Below are 24754 nucleotides of genomic sequence, written 5' to 3'. Positions count from 1 at the left end.
TTTTCAAAATCTGGATACATCGATCCTAGGGTCTAATTTATTTGTTCTATTTTAAAAATTCTCTCACGTGTATATCAACTAAGTCAGTACAACAGAAGTCACGTTTGATTTTTTTGTCAGGTTTGACAGACCCAAGTGAACATGAGGAATCGATATGTCTAGGTTTTGAAAAAGTCAGGGACTTAAATATCCACAGATCAAAAGGTCAAGAACCTATTTGTCTTTTTCTCTTATTTGAGCTTTTGGATTTAATGGTTGTCGTACTCAAATTAAATATAAATAATGACTTTAAGATTTCGGTCCCCAATATATTAAAACTGTCTCTGTCGCTCTTTTTTCATTAGAAGAGTTACAATTTATCACTGTTAAAAATACAAAAAATTTTAATTGAAAAAGATTGAAACAATTTTTCTATCATTTTTATGAGTATAGATACTTTCACATTATGATATATAATTTTTGGTGACCCAATATATTATCTGAATTAATAAAAATTATTTATTCTTAACATAAAACTCTAAAATAGTTTTTAAAATTCACATCACATATCGATTTAATCCTTAAAGTTTTAGTTGCACTATTGTTATTTTTTATATTGATCTTCGAGTATCACAATAATTTTTCAATCCTCTTAAATTTCCTGACAGTAACTCAACAAATAAAATGAAGTACCAATATTTCAATATCATATTTGACACTGATAAACGATGTCATTTGTTTTTAGCTTCTCAATAAAAACAGATGCAATATTATTTCGATATATACGAAACCATTTTACATGCCAATATATATCAAAACGACATCATCATATGTGCTTTTATTAGGTATCAAAAGTAAACAATATTATTTTATTGGTATCCAATATGGTATTAGAATGTTAGTTTATTACTTTGTTTACTAAGTTACTGTCAAATAGAGATCAAGAAATTACTATAATGTTCGGAGATAGATCAATCTTAAAAAACAATAATATTACAATTGAAAATGTAAGAATCAAATCAAAAGATATATGACATGAATCTCAAGATCAAGTTAAAAATTTAGTTGACATTAAAAGCTATAGGATTGGTTGAAGCAGGTATGTAAAATAAAATTAGCTCACACACTATTCATCAAGATTTGATTTGAAACTCTTCACGCGTTAAGTTGTTTAGATTGAGAGTGAAGTTTTTGCTAAATTGTTAAACGAGCTGAGCTTATTCTTCGCTTTTTATACTTATAAATTGAAATGTAGATTTGCAGTTTCTAATTTAATAACATGTATATAAGTAGAATATTTACTATATATTTACACATGTATCTATTATTAAATCTAATTCTTATATTATAAATTGAGTATATAGGATATTGTCTTCTTGAGCTCAAGCGCAGGATATATAGACTAGACTTGTATATATATTACAAATAATTAACTGAACTTTCTTAACACTAATTCGTGCCTAAGTTAAGCTTATTATTCTTATTGAGCTTAGTTGAATTAAGTTTAACACATATTAGCTCATTTTTAACACACTCGTCAATTTTTAAGTAAATATATTAGAATTGCTATTTTAAAGTATATATTGGAGAGAGATGATAGCCGAACACAAAATTTTAAGTTCGATAAAAAAAAATTTGTAGACTTTAGTGCGTGAAATTAAAATAATGCAGACTCAACTTTAACATAATTTAAAATCCTTTCAACTGAGTAAGTTTTTGTCGTTATATATTGTCTCTGGATGAAGAAGTCCAAAACAAAACTCCTTGCCTTTCCAAGGAAAGGAAATATATATGTATAATCTTGAATAAAACTTAAAAAAATTGGATGGGAACTGTATGCCTTTTAAACAAATAATTTATTAACATGGGTTTTCACTTTTCAGGATATTATTTAGATTTAGACGAAATAATTAATTTAGTCTCAAAAATTTTAAATGGAAAAGTCTAGGGGCAACAACTTTTGTGTTTTATGGCCAGCACTTAACCATCAAAAGAAAAGTGAGTGATCTCCCACTATTGGATGTAATCTCACACCATTAAAATTGATGGCTAATTGATGTTTACAAAACATAAAAATTACTAGCCCCTAGCACTCCTCATTTTAAATTAAACATTTTAGTTTTAAATATTTTTTATTTTTTTAGAAGTTCTTAGAATTATTCAGTCAAATAAATTTAATTGTTTTATTATTTTCAATCAAAATTTTAATATGATAAACAAATAATTAAGTCTCTAACAAATTTTATATTAAAGCAATTAGATAAAAAAATCACCATAAGACAAATTACTATCCTTTACAAGAGAGAGATTCTCACAAAATTAATTTTGAAATCTATTATAAAATAAAATTTATTATAAATGTTTGATTTAAAATTTTTTAAGAATCGATTTAGGTGTTTGTCCGGATTTCAGATTATTATTAAATTAATAAAAAAATAAATGTTTTAATTTTCATAAATATATTACAAATATATTAAAATTTTAAATCATTTAATTTGTTCATATAAACTCTCTCTTTTAAGTACTTCAATTAATGTCTTTATAACACATACTTAAAATAAATACTTGGAAAATGATAGGTGCCACCCATAAAGGTTCTCAACCCTAAAATTTAGTGACATTTATGAGAGATAAGCCTCGTGCAACTCAATTGCATGAAAACAGTCAAAACCTAAACCCTTTAATTGTATATAAACTCCCAAATCGTTACCTGTGCCCTAATTTATTCCAAAAACTCCTCTCACTCACATCACATGTGACAATTTTCTTTTGCTCCATTCCCAAAACACACCCACCTCCTCTTCCTCGGTAACCTGGTAACTCTACCCTTTCTTAATTTCCATAATCAAAACAGTAATTAATATATCACTTAAAAAAAAAAAACTAAAAAAGTAGTACAAACTACAAACAAACAAAGCAAATATTACAAAAAAAAAAAAATCTATATACACTGCCAATTTCACCCCTCTTAACCCTATCCTCTATCTATGGATATAATTGGGCAGCCCCTTATTTCGATTCTCACCCTATGATTGTAAGTTATGTGACTCTTATCTTAATTTCTTAATCATACACATATTGTACGTGTCATTTTTTTTTTTACCAAAAATAAGAGACTCGAACTCGCAACTTCTTAGTTGAGTATGAAGAGACTATGCCATTTGAGCTATAACTCATTGGCAAATATAAAGTTTACATCAAACTCTTAATTTAGCAAATGCATCTATTATTATCACTACTATCAACTGTCCATATACCTAAAGATTTGTTAGAGTTATTTATAGGTTACAATTTGAGTTGTCTCATTAACTTGCTTGTTTAATTAAGTGTTAAAAAAATCGAATATAATGCTTTATTAACCAATAACAAATACTTAAATAAAGTTAGATTTTTTGACATACTAAATAAAATAAGTTCAGATTTTTTTATTAATATTTTTTTATTACTAAATATTTTCGACTAAAAAAAGACTGAAAAAAAACTCCATGTCCCTCATAAATATAACTCTTGCTTAGAATTAATGTCAAATATCACGTTTAGTTGTTGCTTAGCAAAGTTTATACAGAGAGAAAAAAGACAATGATGAAATTGTTTAAGTTACTCCAAACCCTTTAACCTTTCACAATCTCCGAAGCCATAGAGTATCATCAAAGTAATTATAACCTTTATGTTCCCAATAAGGCAACCTCATTGTGTTGTGTGTGCCATGCCAACTCCATGGACATGTTACCACATAAACCACTCACAGCTCTGAATCTCTTGCTATTGGCCACACTACCTAACTTTGTCACATTGATTCAATTACCAACTTACACCATATAAATGTTTAAAAAATCTAAAACCATGTCCAAATTCTGGTAACGTCATGAATATTACTAATTTTACCTTAACTTTTATTTCACTAAACAGAGATGTACTAGTTGATAAGAAGAATTACAAATTCAAATCATCACACACATACGTATATAGTTTTATGTTGTTGTTAACTATAAAATCATTAGTTAATTTTATTTCTCACACTTTAATATGTCCAAATCTTAGCTTTCATAGAGGCTCATAACTTGAGGCTGTCCGACAATGAAATTCGGGCATCTTTAATTTGGCATTGATTCATATGTTTTGATGAGGTCAATAATACACGGATGGTACTTCAGAAAAGGTTTCTCTGATCTTTCGTCCCTAGCTACTTAAAAAGTCTGTTCATCATTAATACAAGGAATTTTACTAATGAAATTAAATTGTAGAGTTAATAGTCAAATTAATTTTTAAAAAATAGGTTGTTTTTTAAATTTATCTTTAAAAGATTTTATTAATTAAATTAGTCTTTTAAAGATTATAAATTAATTATTTTTGCTCTTCAATCACTTAATTAGTAATTTTCGTCAACGATTGACACCTAGCATATCCAGTTAGATGTTGAATAAATATATTTATAAAAATTTATCAATTTAGTGTCGTTAAGTTATATTAGGATTATGATAATTGAAAAAATATACTAAATTGATAGATTTTTATAAATATATTTGTTTAGTATCCAATTGAAAATATTAAGTATTATGTATGCTGTCAGTTAACATTTTATACTATCAATTGTTGACAAAAATTATTAATTGAGTGACGTAAGGATAAAAATGATTAATTTATAATCTTTGAAAGACTAATTTGATTAATAAAATTTTTCAAGAAAGAATTTAAAGAATGACCAATCTTTTAGAATAAACTAATTTAACCATTAATTCTTAAATTGCAGGTTATTGACAAAATTCAAAGCCATAAAGAGGTTGCAGGTTGATGATGAGTGTAAGAAAAGAGAAGAGAAGCAGAGAGAAAGAACATATGAAAATGTGAGATTTGTTACTGAAAAAATAAGGAATAGAACTACAAAAATATTAACTACCTCCTAACTGAAAATATATGCAAGTGCTAACTAAAGGCTAACTCTAGTTAATTAGTAATTATGATCAGTTAACAGTTCTAACTAACTCTGGGGTAAATATCTAGGCTAACACTATGCTAAGTGACATTATATAAGCTAACATCCTCCTCAAACTAGAAGTGTGAATATTTAATAATTCTAGTTTGGAGAAACATGAATTAAAAGGTCATGGTGTCAGAGTCTTAGTGAATAGGTCTGTTGTTTGGTTAACTAAAGAGGTCTACTGTGTGTGATGGTTATTAGTAGTTGAGAGAAGGGGTTGAATCTTAGCCTCCTCTTCTACTGAATATTATATTTTACTTTTTCAAGAAAATTTAGGAGATATTTTTACTTTTGTCTCGTATCGAGTTGAGTGACATTTTCATTTTATCTCTTAGTTAACAGAAATAGAAGTGAAGTAGAAAAGAAAGAGTAACACCCAGATATATCCTAATTCAGCTACTTAGTGCAATGTAACCTACATCCAATCTCCATCACAAATATGATGGAATTTCACTAACTTTTTCAACACATTACATACACTAATATTTTCTCTAGGATCTACCCAATCCTATCTGGGACAAATCCAGATTCTAACCCAATCTGAATTTGACTAGGACTTAACCTAGTTTTCAATAGCCAAGTATTAACCCAACTTGCAAGGGAATTCCTACAAGATTATGAAACAAAACAAAAAGATGTACAAAAAAGTCTAAAATATCTTATAACTTTTTCTCCAAGTAAGTTTAACTCACTATCTTTTACCTCTCATTGGCTTTTTCTTACAAACCTCACGATGTTTGTCTTTTTTCAATGAGACTCAGATAGACTAAATTGAGAAAAAGAAAATACAAAATGAACAACATGAAGGAGAAGAACTCAACAAGCTTAGGAAGCTATGAGAACCGAACTCTGTGCTTTGTTCTTTCTCTCTTACCTTCAACCCTTAACTGTTCACCCTTATTATAGAAGAGTGAAGCTTCTAAAGTTGAAGCTAGTTCAAGGTCCATTCTATCTTCTTCTCCTTCCTCTGAAATTTGCAGCGGCTTCATCAGTTATGAGAGAGAAGGCCGAATCTGTTGTATGCAACTTACTCACTCTCTCTCATTTCTTTTCTTCAAACTTCTTCAATCTTGACCGTAGAGCTTTGCTTTGCCTTCAAATTTTGATTTGGACTGTGGATCTTCTGCTATCCAGATTTGACTTTGATTTTTCCATGGTTGCTTGATTTAGGCTTGTGGCTTTGTGGATTTTTTCTTGGTTCCTTGGCATAGCACAAATGAGGGAAGATACTTTTTGATGTGTTCTGACCAAATAAAACTGGCTACTTGGTTGTAGTCCTTTCTTCTTACTTAGTTTTGGAGACAAGCTTTTTGTTCTTCGATACTCTATAACTTTTGCACTTTTCATTTCCTTCTTTCTTTCTTGTTGAATGTGTGATGTGACCGAAGAGAATGAGAGAGGAGAGAGAAGAGAGGATTTGACTTTCAATGGAAGCCAAAAAGGATTAAGTTGTATTGAATTTGGATTTCAAGTTTTTTGGAGTGTGGGTGTTGGTGACTTAGGTTAAGGTATAATGGATTGTGAATGTGATCACTAAGTGAGCTTGTGTTGGCCATCCTATTCTTGTTTCTTTTAGTTTATGTGGACTTATTTATTTGTTTCATGGGTCCTAGATGATTAAATAATTTTTATGTACACCAAATTAAACTCATTAAATAAATAATTGATAAATACATAATAATGTTTGTTCATCACTTGAATTAGTTTTTTAAACTCAACAGTTTGATTGACTGAAATTACTGGCAATAGCTTAAGAACACCCTCGTGAACTTTATCTCGAACGATATGGCAATCCGCCTCAATATACTTTGATAATCATATCACCAGATTCACAGGTTCCATATAAAACTACACCTACATCTCACACTGCACACATTAAACCATCAACTAAATCTCACAATACAGATGCACCATCTCATATAATAGCACAACGTAGAGTATAAAATAGTACAAAAATATAGTATTTTAGGCTCAGACATATACCTGCATGCAGATAAGATGCTTGTAATAAAGAGAAAATATCTTCTCTTTAATAGTATAGATTGTATGAAGTCTTGTAATTTCTTTCATTATGTTAAACAAAAGAAACTTTTTTTTTGTACAAAGTGTCACAAAATCTAATGAAATTTTAGACTTGGTACATGTTGATGTTTGGAGCCCTTATGCTACTCCCTTAATTGCGAGACACAAATATTTTTTAACTGTAATTGACAACAAGAGTCGATTCACCTGGCTCTATTTTATGAAAATGAAATCTGAAGTTCAGTTGTTAATTAAAAAATTTGTAGCATATATTCAAACACATTTAAAAAAAACTATAAATTGCTTTAGATCGAACAATGGATCTGAATTTTAATTACATATTTTTTTTTGCTGAAAAAGATATTGTACATCATATATCATGTGTGAAAATATCCCAATATAATGGAGTGGTTTGAACAAAAGCATAAACACTTATTAAGTATAACTAGAGCACTATTTTTTCATTCTTTAATTCCTAAATGCTACTGGACTTATGCAGTCGAGCATGCTACCTACCTCATTAATCGATTATCAAATTCAATTTTAAAAGGATAAATTCTCTTATGAAATGTTATTTTCTAAAATTCCAAATTTAATGGAATTGAAGACTTTCGATTACGTAGTCTATGCTTGCACTCTCATCGCACCATAACAAAATCCAAAATCGTGAAGATGTTACAGGTTGATAATGAATGCGAGAGAAGAGAAGCAGAGAAAAAGAGCAAAAAAGAAAAGAGATTTTTTACTGAAGAAATAAGAAAAATCACAAAAATATTAACTACTTCCTAACTAAAGATATATACAAGTGTTAACTAAAGACTAGTTCTAATTAATTAGTAATCAGGGACGGTTTCAAATATATTGGTGTGGGGCAAGCGTCCCCACTATAATTTGAAATTTTTTTGAATAATATATAATAATAATATTTATTTACCCCCATGGCCCATTAGATTATTAAATTTGACCCCACAATAATTTTTTACTTAACTTTTGGTACTTAATCGTCAATTTAAAAGTTTTATATTAGATATTTGTTAGAATGATCAATTCTCATATTTAAACGAAATTAGTGTTTTTTTTTAAAAATCAATTCAAAAGAATATTATTTATCTTCTTTTCAAATTAGCTTTAATTTTTGCGTAGCAACTATATTAATTGAAAGAACTTTCTTAACTATGAATATCAATAAGAGTCGGCTTCTAATTGTGTTGGGAAGCAAATTTTTAAATAATTGTTTAGTAATATATATGGAAAGAGAGAAAGTTTTATGGTAGTGTTAAGAGAAAAATTACTTAATTTTTTAAAAATATAAAACCTAAAAGAATAGAATTTTAAATTATATATTATTATTTAAATTAGGGATAAGTATTTTTTTCGTTCCCAAGGTCTAGGGTCAAAATCAAAATCGTCCCCGACCTTTTTTTCTTATTAAAATCATCCTCAACGTTACAAAACGTTATAAAATCGTCCTTTTCCACTTCAATTTTATTTTTTTTACCATATTACATTTCATTATTAATAAAAATAATTAAAAATAATATTAAAAAGTTAAAACAAACTCTCCCTCCCCTCCCCTCCCGTAACTCCCTCACCTCACTCCCTCACTCCCTCACTCACCCTCTCGTAACCCGTCAGCCCACTCCCTCACCCCCCACTCCCTCACTCACCCAATCTCCTTCCACCTCTTCTTTCTCTCTTTTCTCACCACCATCACCACTGTCACCATAGCCATTCATTACTCATAACAAAACAAATTAACAGCAACATTCACAAAACAAAATAAATCAATAAAAAAATCAGAGGCAGAAGAAGCATAACAATTTCAATAATCACATCAATTTCAATAAACAATAATTCAATAATCATCAACTACAATTTCAGTTTTCAGATCTAAAAGTTCAATAATCATCAAGTTACAATTTCAGAAGCAAAAGTTCAACCAGAGCAGAGGAAGAAGCAGAGGCAATCACAGAAGAAGAAGCAAAGGCAGTCATAGAAGAAGAAGCAGCGCCGGCGGGGTCCCCCTCCCGATAACCACGCGATGGCGGCGGCGAGGGCGGTGAACCCTAGAAACAAATAAGTAGGGCGGCGGCGGCGGCGAGAAGAAAAATCTTCTCCCTCAGAGCCTTATGCACCTTACTCCCATCAATATCCCTATACCCAAAACTATTCCCATCGTAACCAACCGGTGCCTGCAAGTCACCTTTCTCAGTGGACCACCCCAACCGTGTGTGCCCTGTTTCCCCCAAATGCAAAACCCTAATTTCGAAGTACCACGCTCCTTCAACCACCCCTCTCGTTGTCCTCACCATTCTGTAGCCCTTCGTGCTCTCTGCCACCATTCGGTCCTCGCTCAGCTCAACCTTCTCCGCCTTGTACACCTTCGAGAGGCAGATCTTCATCTCCGCCGTGTCGTCGCTCTTGTCCGGGAACCTTGGCACCAGCGTTATAAGCATCGTGTCTTCACCGTTTGCGCCGTGGTGATTGTTGTTATTATTGTTAGCCTTGTTCTTCTTCTTTGAGGGAGGTGAGGGGTGGGGGGTGAGGGAGTGGGCTGAGGGGGTTACGGGAGGGTGAGTGAGGGAGTGGGGTGAGGGAGTGAGGGAGTTACGGGACGGGAGGAGAGGGGAAGGGGGGTTTGTTTTAATTTTTTAATATTATTTTTAATCATTTTTATTAATAATGAAGGGTAATATGGTAAAAAAATAAAATTGAAGTGGAAAATGACGATTTTATAACATTTTGTAACGTTGAGGATAATTTTAATAAGAAAAAAAAGGTCGGGGACGATTTTGATTTTGACCCCAGACTTTAGGGACGAAAAAAGTACTTATCCCTTTAAATTACTATTTTAGTGTTTTAATTTGTATATTAGATATTTTAAAAGCTAATCATATTTTACAATAACAAAATATAATCATAACAATAATCATGCTATATGTACATAAAAAATAATTATCTGTATAAAATATATATTAAAATATAAAATACACATTAAAAATAAGTTAAACAATACATGTATTTATACACAGATATATAATGGTTAATAGATAATTTAATATTTAATTTTTTATATACACATATTATTTTTATTATAAAAATTATTATCATGTTATATCAATTTTGCCCTATTATCAAAATTTTCTGGATCCGTCACTGTTAGTAATTATAGTTGGTTAACAGTTTTAACTAATTTTGATATAAATATCTAGACTAATACTATATTAAGTGACATTATATCATCTAACAATTATATATATAATTTTTTTAATAAAAAAATAAATAAATTTATTTACAAAACAAATTAAACCAATTTTATTTATAAATATCACTTTTTGTTGTGTGGTGTGCAAAATGGTAGGGCTGGTAATAGGTAAGGTAGGGTAGGGTTTAGACTCTACCCTAACCCTACTCGCGGGTTGAAAATTTTCTCAAAACTCTACCCTACCCTATTCGCGGGTTGAGAATCTTTCAACCATAATCCTATCTGCACCTTAAAGTTCTAAACCCTACCATACCCGATCCTACCTGCAGAAAAATAAAAAATTTTTAAACAAATATAAAATTCAATCATTCTAAATTTCATACATATTAATAAAATAGAAAATAAAAAACTAAGTTCAAATTAAAATTAAAAATAATAAAATTTTAAAAAAATCTAACATAAAATTACAGATAATATGATCATCAACTAACTTAGTGGTTATTTCATGTTTTTATAAGAGGAAGATTGTGAATTCAATACTCACTTTCTTGACTACATATATAAATTTTACATATATATTATATAATATATTAAGGGTGCGGGTAGGATAGGGTAGGGGTGGCAAGCGGGAAAGCTCGTCCCGCCCCGCCCTACCTAGTGAGGCGGTCTTAGAATCCCACCCCGCCCGCCTAACTGCGGGCTGGCGGGCTAAGCCCGGCAAAGCTCCTCTTTTTTTTTTTTTAACTATTAACTACTAAATAATATATATAATTTCACAATCATATTAATAAATTTATAATTTCTAAAGGTATAAAAAATTATATTTTTTATATTCATAATCATTAAAATTTTTGTAATTATAAATATCTAATAAACATAATTATAAACCAAGTTTTCATCCAAAACATAAGTATAAATATTCTCTCCAAAGCAAAATAAACATAATTTAAAACATAATTATTGTCTTCAAAGTAACATAAACATAATCCAAACCACTCAATTTTTATCTTCATACTCTTGTAAATTAGGTTGGGGGAAAATTAGGTTTTGGCCAAAAAATTGTAAAAATACCTCCTCACTAAAAAAACACTAAGCCGGTGGGGAAGCCCGCGCCGCCCGCCAAAGTCCGCGGTTTAAGCGGTGCAGATTAGGCGGGCTTTTGCTATTTGGCGGTCCCAATTTTTCAGTCCGGTCCGCCTTTTTTAGCGGGTTACGTGGGCCGACCCGACGAATTTAGACCTGTTTACCACCCTTAGGATAAGGTATACCCTGTATCCGTACCCTATCCTACTCACAAATAAATTCGCATAGCACCCTACCCTGTCCGCAGCGGATCGAATAAACAACTCTATCCAAACAAGTTGGTTCGGATTGAGTACTCGCAAATAAATTATATATTGCCAGTCCTACAAAATGGAGATACCATTCACCAGTTTTGGAGCAAAATCAAAGTACCCCACGCTCCCACACGGCCACACCGACCGATTTACATGTAAATCGAGGAAAGTTAGCAGGCTGTCACGGTAAATTTTAGAAGGTTAGATTTAACAGTGTTTGTATAGTTTTCTGGAGTGTTTGAGAATACTCTAGATGGTTCAAGAACGTTCTAGAATGTCCTAGAAGGTCCCGGAATACCTTAGAAGGTTCTAGAAGACTCTGGAAGGTCATAGAGTATTCTAGAAGAGTGTAGATGTATATAGAAGTATAAAGAGTGGTATGGAATAATTTAGAAACATTTAGAGAGTTATGGTAGGATAGATATTTGTAAAGAAGGTTCTGGATGATTAATCTGGACCGTTGATTAGATTTAATCCTAACCATCCATTGAGGAGGTGGATGGCTATAAATAGGGGTGAGAGTTAGAGTTTGTGTGTGTGAATCATTTGTAACCACACTTGAGCAATAAAGTGTTCTTCCACCAAAGCTTCCTTTCTCTTGTGTTCTCTTGTATTCTTAGCTTTCTTGCTAAGTATTGAGGGTTAGGCTGACTTGGTCTTAGCTCAAGAGGTTGAGTAAGTCCGAGTGCCGGCACGGTAGCATTGGAGTGTGTCCAAGGCCGTGATAATTTGGTATCCGAGCAAGGTTCGAGAGGGAGCATAAGTGATTTGTGGGTATGGCTTCTAGTATCACCATGGAGCATATTGAGTCTCAAAGGGGAAGGAATGCTATTCATTCTAAATGGGGAGGCAAGAAGGTCCGTTCTTCAAGTGAGCCTAGAGGTAAGGACTCTAACTTCCTAGAAGAGAGAGTTTCTGTGTTGGAGAATGTTCTATCCTCTATGGATGAGCGTTTCCAAAGGATAGAACATGATAAGGAGACCCTCGAGGCTCACGTGTTAGGAGAACTAGATGCTTTCAAAGAAAGCATGCTCCAAATCGAAGAGAAGCTTGAGAATTCCTTAAAGCTATTTGAGGAAGTTCGAGTTTGGTTCGAGGAGGCAAAATCTCGACCAACCATTATAAGGGAGACGACAAAGATTGATCTCCCCAAGCCAAAGGAGTTCAAGGGCGTAAGGGACGCTCGCGAGGTGGAGAACTTTCTATGGCAAATGGAGAGGTACTTCGAAGGTCAAGGGGTGGTCGAAGAAGCAATAAAGGTACGCACTGTAGCTCTCTACCTTTCTGATATTGCTACTTTGTGGTGGAGGAGAAAGTGCGTAGATATGGAAAAAGGGTACTTGCAACATAGCCACATGGGAAGATTTCAAAAGGGAGTTGAAAAGACAATTCTTCCCTGAGAATGTGGTTTATGAAGCAAGGAAGAAGTTGAGGGAGTTGAAGCACAATAGTACGATTAGCGACTACGTAAAGGAGTTCACTACTCTCATGCTTCAAATCCCCAACTTAGCATCAGAGGATGCATTGTTCTTCTTCATTGATGGACTCCAACCTTAGGAAAAGCAAGAACTACAAAGAAGAAATGTTAAGGATGTCGATGAGGCCATCGTGGTGGCCGAATCACTCATTGAGTATCATAGGGGAGACTCTAAACCCAAGTCATCCTCCAAGCCTAGTTCTACTAAAGGTGGGGGAGACAAGAGAAAGAGTTTCTCAACCAAGAAGGAAGGAAAATACTCTTCAAAGAAAGAGTATGAAGAAAAGAAAAAAGCTTTCGTGCCCAAAGGAGGATGCTTCGTGTGCAAGGGACCACACCAAATGAAGGATTGTCCCAAGCTAGGGGACTTTGGCATCTATCGCCGAGGAACGAGAAGCTCAAACTCAAGTAACTGAGTGTGTTGGATCTATCCAATACATGAATGCTGTGAAGGAAAAAGAGGCAAGCACTACAGAAAAGAAAGGCTTGATGTATGTCAAAGCCTTTATCAATGAAAAACCCATTATGGCTATGATCGACACTGGTGCTACACACAACTTCATCACGCCTGATGAAGCAAAGAGGCTTGGGTTGAAGATCACCGAAAAGAATGGCTGGTTCAAACCCGTGAATACCAAGGGTGAACCCTTTAAGGGAGTAGCAAAAGGGGTTGAGATGACTCTTGGTTCTTGGAAGGGCCTTGTGGATTTCTCAGTAGCATCCATGGATGATTTTAAAATAGTCATCGGACTCGATTTGCAAAGGAAAGCAAATATAATACCTATGCCATACTACGACGTAGTATGCGTCATGGAGAAAGGGTCTCCATGCATGGTCCCTACAGTCTCTAAAGTTGGCGGACCATCGATACTGTCTGTCATGCAACTCAAGAAAGGGTTCAAAAAGGGAGAGACTACATATTTGGCTCTATTACAAGAGGAGTCAACATCTGAAAGAGAAGACGTTCCTCCCAAAATCAAGGAAGTCCTTGAAGAAAATAAGGATGTGATGCCTCCCGAGTTGCCAAAACAACTACCACCTAGGAGGAAGGTAGACCACAAGATTGAATTGGAGTTAGGAGCAAAGCCGCCCGCCTCAACACCTTATAGGATGGCACCGCCAGAACTCGATGAGTTGAAGAAGCAACTCAAGGATTTGCTAGATGCTGGGTTCATCCGTCCATCAAAGGCACCTTATGACGCACCAGTCTTGTTCCAAAAGAAGCATGATGGTTCATTGAGACTATGCATCGACTATCGAGCACTTAACAAGATCTTGCGAGAGAATAACCTATATGTGAAGAAGGAAAAGTGTTCCTTTGCAAGGGACGAAGTCCACTTCTTGGGACACATCATTAAAGATGGAACTCTTTGCATGGATCAAGGAAAAGTGAAGGCTATCAAAGAGTGGGAACCTCCAAACAAGGTATCTGAATTGAGGTCATTCCTTGGGTTGGCTAATTACTATCGGAGGTTTATCAAGGGATACTCCGCCAAGGCTGCACCATTAACTGATCTTCTCAAGAAGAACCACTCTTGGGAATGGTCAAAGGAGTGTCAAAAGGCTTTTGATGAGTTGAAGGCTGCTAACACAGAAGGACCAGTACTAGCACTACCCGACTACTCAAAGGTGTTTGAAGTCCACACTGATGCTTCTGACTACGCTATTGGAGGAGTTCTGATGCAAGAAGGACATCCTATTGCCTTTGAGAGTCGCAAATTGAATGATACAGAGAGGCGATACACTGTCCAAGAGAAGGAGATGACCGCGGTGGTGCATTGTCTGAGAACTTGGCGTCACTACTTGCTTGGTTCACACTTCATCGTCAAGACAGACAATGTGGCTACAAGCTACTTCCAAACTCAAAAGAAGTTAAGCCCCAAACAAGCTAGGTGGCAAGACTTCTTGGCTGAGTTTGATTTCGAATTCGAATACAAGTCAGGCAAGACTAATGTGGTAGCAGATGCGCTGAGTCACAAGGCTGAGTTAGTGGCCATTTCTATGGTTGAAGGAGATATTATACATATCATCAAGGAAGAGTTGCATCACGATCCATTAGCCAAGAAGTTGGTGGAGTTGGCTAGAAAAGGTAAGACCAAAAGATTTTGGTTAGAAAACGACCTTCTCTACACTAAAGGGAGAAGACTATACGTCCCTAAATGAGAAAATCTAAGAAGAAAATTAGTGAGGGAATGCCACGACACCAAGTGGGCTGGTCACCAAGGTCAGCGAAGGACCTTGGCACTCATTGAATCTTCTTATTATTGGTCTCAAATGAGAGATGAAGTGGAGAGCTATGTGAAGACTTGTCTTGTGTGCCAACAAGATAAGATTGAAAACAAGACACCAAGCGGGTTGTTGGAACCTCTGCCTCCATCAGAGCGACCGTGGGAAAGTGTCTCTCTAGATTTCATCTCTGCCTTACCAAAGTCTGAGGGGTTTGGATCTATTCTCGTGGTAGTGGATCGATTTTCGAAGTATGCTACCTTTATACCTGCCCCTACTGACTGCACTGCAGAGGAAGCAGCACGACTATTCTTCAAGAATATGGTGAAGTACTGGGGATTGCCTAAGAGCATCATTAGTGATCGAGATCCACGCTTCACAGGACGACTATGGACAGAGCTGTTCAAACTCCTTGGGTCGGAGCTTCATTTCTCAACAAGCTTCCATCCTCAAACCGATGGGCAGACTGAGAGAGTGAATGCCTTACTTGAGTGTTACTTGAGGCATTTTGTAAGCGCTAATTAGAAGGATTGGACAAAACTCCTAGACATTGCTCAATTCTCATACAATCTGCAAAGGAGTGAGTCTACAGGGAAGAGCCCATTCGAGATTGTGACTGGATAATAGCCGCTTACACCTCACTCTCTTTCTTCCTCTTACTCAGGGAAGAGCCCTGGAGCTTATCATATGATTAAGTCATGGGAAGAACAAGCAGATGTCACTCGTTCTTACCTCGACAAAGCTGCCAAGAGGATGAAGAAATGGGCAGATAAGAAGAGGAGGCATGCAAGCTATCAAGTGGGAGACAAGGTAATGATCAAACTTCTTCCACAACAATTCAAAGCCTTTCGCAAGGTTCATAAGGGCTTAATCCGCAAATACGAAGGGCCATTTGAGATCATTGGACGTGTTGGGGAGGTTGCTTACAAAGTACAACTCCCTCCCTCTATGAAGATCCACCCGGTCTTCCATGTGAGTATACTTAAACCATATCATGGAGACCAAGACCAACCGAGTAGAGGTGACTCAAGTCGCGCTCCGCCTGTGGTAATTAGATCCTTTGATAAAGAAATCGAAGAGATCTTAGCTAATCGCATCGTGCGACGAAGAGGGGTGCCACCAAGTATCCAATACTTGATCAAGTGGAAAGGGCTCCCGATAACCGAAGCTAGCTAGGAAACTCGCGAAGATCTGTGGCAATTCCAAGAACACCTAGAGCGCTATCATGAACAGAACGCGACGAGGACGTCTGCGCATTAGGTGGGGGAGAATGTCACGGTAAATTTTAAAAGGTTAGATTTAACAGTGTTTGTATAGTTTTCTGGAATGTTTGAGAATACTCTAGATGGTTCCAGAACGTTCTAGAATGTCTTAGAAGGTCCCGAAATACCCTAGAAGGTTCTAGAAGACTCTGGAAGGTCATAGAGTATTCTAGAAGAGTGTAGATGTATATAGAAGTATAAAGAGTGGTATGGAATAATCTAGAAACATTTAGAGAGTTATGGTAGGATAGATATTTGTAAAGAAGGTTCTGGATGATTAATCTAGACCGTTGATTAGATTTAATCCTAACCATTCATTGAGGAGGTGGATGGCTATAAATAGGGGTGAGAGTTAGAGTTTATGTGTGTGAATTATTTGTAACCACACTTGAGCAATAAAGTGTTCTTCCACCAAAGCTTCCTTTCTCTTGTGTTCTCTTGTATTCTTAGCTTTCTTGCTAAGTATTGAGGGTTAGGTTGACTTGGTCTTAGCTCAAGAGGTTGAGTAAGTCCGAGTGCCGACACGGTAGCATTGGAGTGTGTCCAAGGCCGTGACAAGGTGGAGCATTCAAAAAAATTTATTTATTTATTTTATTTCAAAAGATTTTCCGTGACAAATATATGGTCGAGAGAATTTCATCAATGTAATGCGAGAATATTGGCTTGTTTTCTTATCTCAATCAACAAAGCAGATACAAGAACAATCATGGAAACCCCACTGCTTCCTAAATATTAAACATTTGAACAACGATAGCTATACTTGTTAAAAATGTCATGTAAATATCCAAAATTAACTACCATGCATCTACGCATGCGTTGCTTTAATATATTTTCAATATATTACATGTATTCTAATGTGTATATATAGATGATTAATTAATAACTAATTTTTTATATATATTTAATTATAACATAATGAGAGCAAAAAAAAAAAAAAAACATGTATTAGACAACAAACAGAAAGAGTGTGAGCGCAAACAATAAGAAACCACTTAATTTTCACCGTTTTAGATTCTAAATTAAGACTTAATTTTGTTTCTCATATTTAAAAATTAAAAATATTATTTAAATACTAAAATTAGTCACTTTATATATTTTTTTTGACTAATCAGTAATTTTATATAAATACATATATTGTTTATTTCATTCTTAATATGTATTTTATATTCTAACATATATTTGATATTAATAGTTAATTTTCATGTATGCATAATATAATTATAAATAATAATAAAAAATATAAAAAATAAAATATTTAAAATAAAAATAAAATATTTGAAAATAAATTAAAATTCAACTCAAATAATCAAATACTATACACTAAAATAGAACTTTATCTAGATTTTACAAAAATTTAATTTTAATATACTAAAAGTGTAAAACATTTTATACAGTCGTATAATCATAACTATTCTTTTAGATAATTATTTATGTAATCAATATAAAAAATAATTATTTTTATTAACATGGCGCATAGTCGATCAAAATTAAATTCTTCCCGTTACCGTCAACATTGTCCCTATTCATGCAGCCCCCTTTTCATACAAACTGATCTACAACTGTAATTTGGTGTCTGGTTTAGACGTCTTATGGAAATTATGGAAATAAAGTTTTACATTATTTACTAAATAATGAAGGTCAATTTGGTACATGTACGCAACCCCTTCATTCAGCCAAACCAATGCAATATACATATAAAAAAACAAACCTTGGTATAATTGCAAAGATATTATAGCTGAGAGCTTGGGAGTTTTTCAAAGCACTTTCAACTCGAAAAAAGAAATATCAGCCACCGCTACCACCACCACTACCACCACCACCACCACAAGAGCTAAACTCATTACCTAAAAGCAGTTAGTTCCACGCGATGGAAACCAATAATGGTGCATTCTCTAAAAGTGCCACAACTTAGATGGCTATTAGCATATAGCAGCAACAGCATCAGAAGAAGAAGAAGAAGCAGTTTCAAACTTTCACATGGCTCCATTTGAAAACGTTTGTGTGAAACTTAAGCATCATCTTCACATGCATCTTGTCTCCTAAATTGACTTGTATCAGTTTCATCAGTTTCAGTTCCATAACCGCCACCATCTTCAATAGCTACAACATATCCCAGTTGAGTTCTTAAGTAGTCTTCATCTACCACCAACTCATTTTTCTTTTGTCTTTCTTTCCTTTTCAAAATCCAAATGGAACATACTGTTCCAAACAGTGTTATAACTTTGCTGCTATTCTTCTTGTGTCTCACATTAACAAAGATGGAAATGAGTACTTGTCTCTCACCTGATGGACAAGCACTTCTTTCTCTTGTTTCTGCATCTGAAAGATCATCATCGGCATCTTCCTCACTTCTCTCTTCATGGAACCCTTCAAGCTCAACACCATGTTCATGGAAGGGTGTTACATGCTCCCCACAAAGCAGAGTAATTTCCCTTTCTATCCCTGACACTTTCCTCAACCTTACCTATTTGCCTCCCCAGCTTTCTTCTTTGTCAATGCTGCAACTTCTCAACCTCTCTTCCACCAATGTCTCTGGCCAAATCCCTCCCTCTTTTGGTCAACTCTCCCATCTCCAACTCCTTGACCTCTCATCAAACTCTCTAACAGGTTCCATTCCTAATCAACTTGGAAACCTCTCTTCACTTCAGTTCCTTTTCTTGAACTCAAACAAACTCACAGGAACCATTCCTCAGCATCTTGCTGACCTTACCTCACTCCAAGTTCTGTGCCTGCAAGATAATCTCCTTAACGGTTCAATACCATCACAGTTAGGATCATTGAAATCTCTACAGCAGTTTAGGATTGGTGGAAATCCATACCTCACTGGAGAGATTCCATCACAGTTAGGACTACTCACAAACCTCACTATATTTGGTGCAGCTGCCACTGGACTTTCTGGTTCCATTCCCTCTTCATTTGGGAACTTGATCAATCTTCAAACTCTAGCACTTTATGACACTGATGTTTCCGGTTCAATACCACCGGAACTCGGGCTCTGTTCTGAGTTGAGAAATCTTTATTTGCACATGAACAAGCTCACTGGGTCTATTCCTCCTCAGTTGGGGAAGCTGCAAAAGCTCACAGGTGTGCTTCTGTGGGGGAATGCATTATCTGGGTCAATACCAGCTGAGATTTCTAACTGTTCATCACTTGTGGTGTTTGATGCCTCTTCCAATGAACTCACTGGTGAAATACCTGAGGATTTTGGGAAGCTTGTGGTTATGGAACAGCTTCATTTATCAGACAATTCCCTCTCAGGAAAAATACCATGGCAGTTGGGAAACTGCACAAGCCTTGCTACTGTTCAGCTTGACAAGAATCAGTTATCAGGTTCAATCCCTTGGCAGGTTGGGAAGTTGAAATTCTTGCAGAGTTTTTTCTTGTGGGGTAACTCAGTTTCTGGAACCATACCACCCTCTTTTGGGAACTGCACAGAACTCTTTTCGCTTGACCTTTCAAGGAACAAGCTCACAGGTTCAATCCCGGAAGAGATTTTCAGCTTGAAGAAGCTGAGTAAACTCTTGCTTCTTGGAAATTCTTTGACAGGAGAGTTGCCATCAAGTGTTGCAGATTGTGAATCTTTGGTGAGACTACGGCTCGGAGAAAACCAGCTTTTGGGGAACATTCCTAAAGAAATAGGCCAATTACAGAACCTGGTGTTTCTTGACTTGTACATGAATCACTTCTCTGGAAGCTTACCAGTAGAGATTGCCAACATAACAGTTCTTGAGCTCTTAGATGTGCATAACAACCACATAACCGGCGAAATTCCGTCTCAGATTGGGGAGCTTGCAAACTTGGAGCAGCTTGATCTAAGTCAAAACCATTTGACAGGTGGAATTCCTTGGAGCTTTGGAAACTTCAGTTATTTGAACAAGCTCATCCTCAACAATAATTTACTCACAGGATCAATCCCAAAATCTATTAGGAATTTGCAGAAGCTAACTCTTCTTGATTTGAGTTACAACAATCTCTCTGGTGACATACCTTCTGAGATTGGTTATGTTACAAGCTTAACCATTAGTTTGGACTTAAACTCGAATTCATTCACAGGAGAAATCCCAGAGTCAATGTCTGCTTTGACACAGTTACAATCACTTGATCTTTCTCATAATATGTTTTATGGAGGAATTAAGGTTCTTGGTTCTCTCACCAGTCTCACTTCCCTCAATATCTCGTACAACAATTTCTCAGGTCCTATCCCAGTCACTCCATTCTTCAGAACTCTTTCTTTTAACTCATGCCTTCAGAACCCCCTTCTATGCCAATCCATTGATGGCAATACATGTTCTTCAAGCCTGATTCAAAGAAATGGTATAAAATCTGCGAAAACCATAGCTTTCGTAACTGTGATTCTAGCTTCAATTGTGATAATTGCTGTTGCATCCTGGATTATAGCAACTCGTAGTAACAGGTATACAGTGGAAAAATCTTTGGGGGCATTGGCTTCCACATCAGGAGCTGAGGATTTCTCATATCCTTGGACCTTTATCCCATTTCAAAAGCTAAACTTCACCATAGATAACATCTTGGATTGCTTGAAGGATGAAAATGTGATCGGGAAGGGTTGCTCCGGTGTTGTCTACAAGTCTGAGATGCCTAATGGGGAGTTGATAGCAGTGAAGAAGCTATGGAAAGCTAGCAAAGAAGATGAAACACTGGACTCTTTCGCCGTAGAGATTCAGATTCTCGGATACATCCGGCACAGAAACATTGTGAGGCTACTGGGCTATTGTTCTAACAGGAGTGTCAAGCTTCTTCTCTACAATTTCATCCCAAATGGTAATCTGAGACAGCTCTTGCAAGGGAACAGGAACTTAGACTGGGAAACCAGATACAAGATTGCTGTTGGAACAGCTCAGGGTCTTGCTTACCTTCATCATGATTGTGTCCCTCCCATTCTTCACAGAGATGTTAAGTGCAATAACATACTTCTAGATTCCAAATATGAAGCATATCTCGCAGATTTTGGTCTTGCAAAGCTGATGAATTCACCAAGTTATCATCAGGCAATGTCTAGAGTTGCTGGTTCTTATGGTTATATTGCCCCAGGCAAGTGTTTTTTACTTTACTTTTTATAAAATAAATGGCATTAGAGTATTTATCTCAGATTATTAAAGTTAATAGTATATGAGATTATAAGTATTAGTATTAAGACAGATTTGGTAACATAAGTTTTCTGATCTGTTGTTCTGGTTTAAATTCTAACTTCCATTCATATTAATCACAATGGCAGAGTATGGCTACTCAATGAACATAACTGAGAAGAGTGACGTCTACAGTTACGGAGTGGTTCTGCTGGAGATACTAAGCGGGCGCAGTGCCGTCGAATCCCATGTCGGAGATGGACAACACATAGTTGAGTGGGTGAAGAGGAAAATGGGGAGCTTTGAACCAGCTGTGTCAATACTAGACACAAAACTCCAAGGTCTACCAGATCAAATGGTGCAAGAGATGCTCCAAACACTTGGAATTGCCATGTTTTGCGTGAACTCTTCGCCATCAGAACGTCCCACGATGAAGGAAGTGGTTGCATTGCTAATGGAGGTGAAGAGCCAGCCTGAAGAGATGGGCAAAACCTCTCAACCTCTAATAAAGCACCCTTCAAATCAAAGCTAATTTTTTTTCCCTCTTCCTTTCTTTCACTTGCAATGGTTTTTATCCTCTAGTGATTGATTCTCATCTCTCACAAGATGAAAACAAGATGTTGTATTATGTGAACTTGAGAGTAGTGATTTAAAACGGCTATTGTTGTACAGTTTTTAGATATATAGATATCATTAGTTTATCTGCTGTATGTGTAGCAGTGATAGTAGTAGTAGCAGTAGTTTGTAGTAACTTATGTTTTGCCACATTTTAGTTCTGCATATCCATGATTTCTCATATCATCAATCTTCAAAATCATATGCATGTCATAATGAATTGTTGAACCTAGAGGTGTCGTTTTGCTGGTTGAATGGTCCAGTATTAATACCTCAAGTTCTGCTGATTCAGTGAAAATAATTAATTTCCACTTCTTGTTTTTTTCCTCACATATTCTTCATAGAAGAAAGGTACAAGAGAGCCGAAAGGTATGTGGAGCTGGACGGCTAGAAAGGGAAAAAACAAAATTCTTTATGACCCAAAAACACAACAAAACACTTTTCTTTAGACTAAATTAATGGCTTGTTTCTGGTAGAGAAAGGAGGGGACAAGGTCCATAAGGCATAACTGATGTTTCGTTCATGCAGAATCAACTTTCGTCTGTTTTTATTCAAATGTATTATAAGAACCATAGTTTCAGGAGATTATTACTTCAAAAAAATAAAAATAAAAAATTAATGCAAAGTATTTTAATTTGATGGAGCAAACTCAATTTTCAATAATGCAATGAAAGTATACAGTGTAGGCAATGATGCAAGGATAAGGAGGAAGAAAGTAATGATGATTAAAGCATACAAGAACATGATACATGTTATTTCAGGGCTAAGGTTGGTGGGGGCCAGAATTCCATTTTTGTAAGGAGACAAGCCATGCTTCCTTCCCCTTCTCCCACATGCCCCAGTTGACACTAGATTTGTCTCCCACTTCACAGTTCACATAATCCAAAACCTTCTCCCCTCCTTTGTTTTGGTTTTTAAGACAATGTTGGTCAAAAGGCAGAATAGCCATGTTCACCAGTTTGCTTCCATTATCATATCTTGTCCTGTATTTATTGTCTCCAACAGTTTATAAGATAGCGATTTTTGACACATTAGTAACAAAAAACAAAACGAGGCAACTTGGCATGTTTCTTTCATTATCTGAAGAAACAATACGCAACTTGTAATTTACCTAGAATTCAGATACTCAGATCTTTCATGAACAAAAATTTTGATTCAACATTAAGCTTAACTTTTATATTATCGATATTTGCTCTACACTTTGATCAAATGGTTCACCGTTGTCACCTAATGTATTATTCTGAAATAATTTTCATTGTGATGAAGGGGAGCGTTGGAGCAACGGTTGAGTTGTCTCTATGTAAGCTCAAGGTTATGGGTTTAAGCCATGAAAACAGTCATTGATATAGTTATCAGGCTGTGTACATTGCACCCATTGGGTGCGGCTCTTTCCCAGATCCTGTGTTAACGTGGGATACTTGTGCACCGGGCTGCTTAGAGAATTTTCATTGTGATATAAATATCTAACAGCTTCTGTCAGAATCTAGTTTTAACAAGAAAAGGGACATGGGTGTTGTTACAGAAACAGAAAGAACATGATAAGAACGAAAAGAAGAGACTGTCAGCAAGCATTGTCAGCCACCACCAGTTTAGTAGAAGGCAAGTCTGCATGCAAAGGGCCTACACGAGGTGGGGACGATAAATAATTGGACCCTAAAGAGGTCTTAGTTTTATTTTGCAGGTTTTGAAGTGTGATTTCTCTTAAAAACTCCAACTCACAAACATAACCTACGAGACAAAAAGCTATTGGCAAACTCGCAGGTTGCCGGTAACTCATAAGTCTGCCCTATAAGTTTGACAAGCATAGGATTGGAGGCTATAAGTAATTTCTAGCTGAATACTTACAGGCCTGGGGTTGAGTTCAAATGCTCATAACAGTACTACATGAAATTCACAACACCATAGTGCAATGTGGCACAAGTCACACTTTCCTTCTTTATTAATATACTAAGTAATTGGATTAAAGCCGATGCAACTAGGATTGTAGAGATATGTTTGTGTTATTATTGATAAATGAATCTAGGACACTCCAGGTTACATAGATTATGCATATATCACATTTGTTCAACCCACAGTTTGGATAATTATAATATGTTAACCATATAGTACATACACAAGTAGCTAGCAACAACTTGAACAGCTACAAGTGGTGCGTTAATACCGAAGAATTGAGGATTGAAGTCTTGAACAAAATTTCGGCTCTACAATGCAGTAAACATATACAGCTTTCTTAAAGAATATTCTAAAGTTTACATTTAAATGAGACAAAATATTGATTTCCAATAATTTATATGAAGATTATCTGGTTTTTAATCCCAGGCATAAAAAAATACGCAGAAAAACAAGTGTCACACAGGGTTATAGAGATCTAAACGGCAAGTGAAATTGTTTACAGAGAAAGAATGTGATAGTATGATCACTTAAATAAGTAGCATAATAATATTGTTTTCCACTGTTTTTGGCCATTCCTATGGTGCTGTTAACATCTCAATCAACTAATTTTTCCACCTGTTCAATCACTATAACGAAAATCCCATTCACTCATTGAATTATGAGAAAAGAGAAA

General features: G+C 35.2%; 1 protein-coding gene across 1 annotated transcript; it reads left to right on the top strand.

Moving 5' to 3' along the window:
* The first annotated feature begins 18214 nt into the window (after positions 1–18214).
* Positions 18215–22274, top strand: LOC107619277 (Leucine-rich receptor-like protein kinase family protein). The gene is made up of 2 exons (XM_016321531.3): positions 18215–21538; positions 21723–22274. The coding sequence occupies exons 1-2, from the start codon at positions 18676–18678 to the stop codon at positions 22103–22105; spliced, it is 3246 nt and encodes a 1081-aa protein (XP_016177017.1). The 5' UTR covers positions 18215–18675; the 3' UTR covers positions 22106–22274.
* Positions 22275–24754: the final 2480 nt, after the last annotated feature.

Source organism: Arachis ipaensis, chromosome B9, assembly GCF_059453495.1.
Source record: "Arachis ipaensis isolate K30076 ecotype BB chromosome B9, ASM5945349v1, whole genome shotgun sequence".
Taxonomy (NCBI): Eukaryota; Viridiplantae; Streptophyta; class Magnoliopsida; order Fabales; family Fabaceae; genus Arachis; species Arachis ipaensis.
The sequence above is the reverse complement of the archived record's forward strand: the minus strand, read 5'-3'. Positions and strand labels throughout refer to the sequence as shown.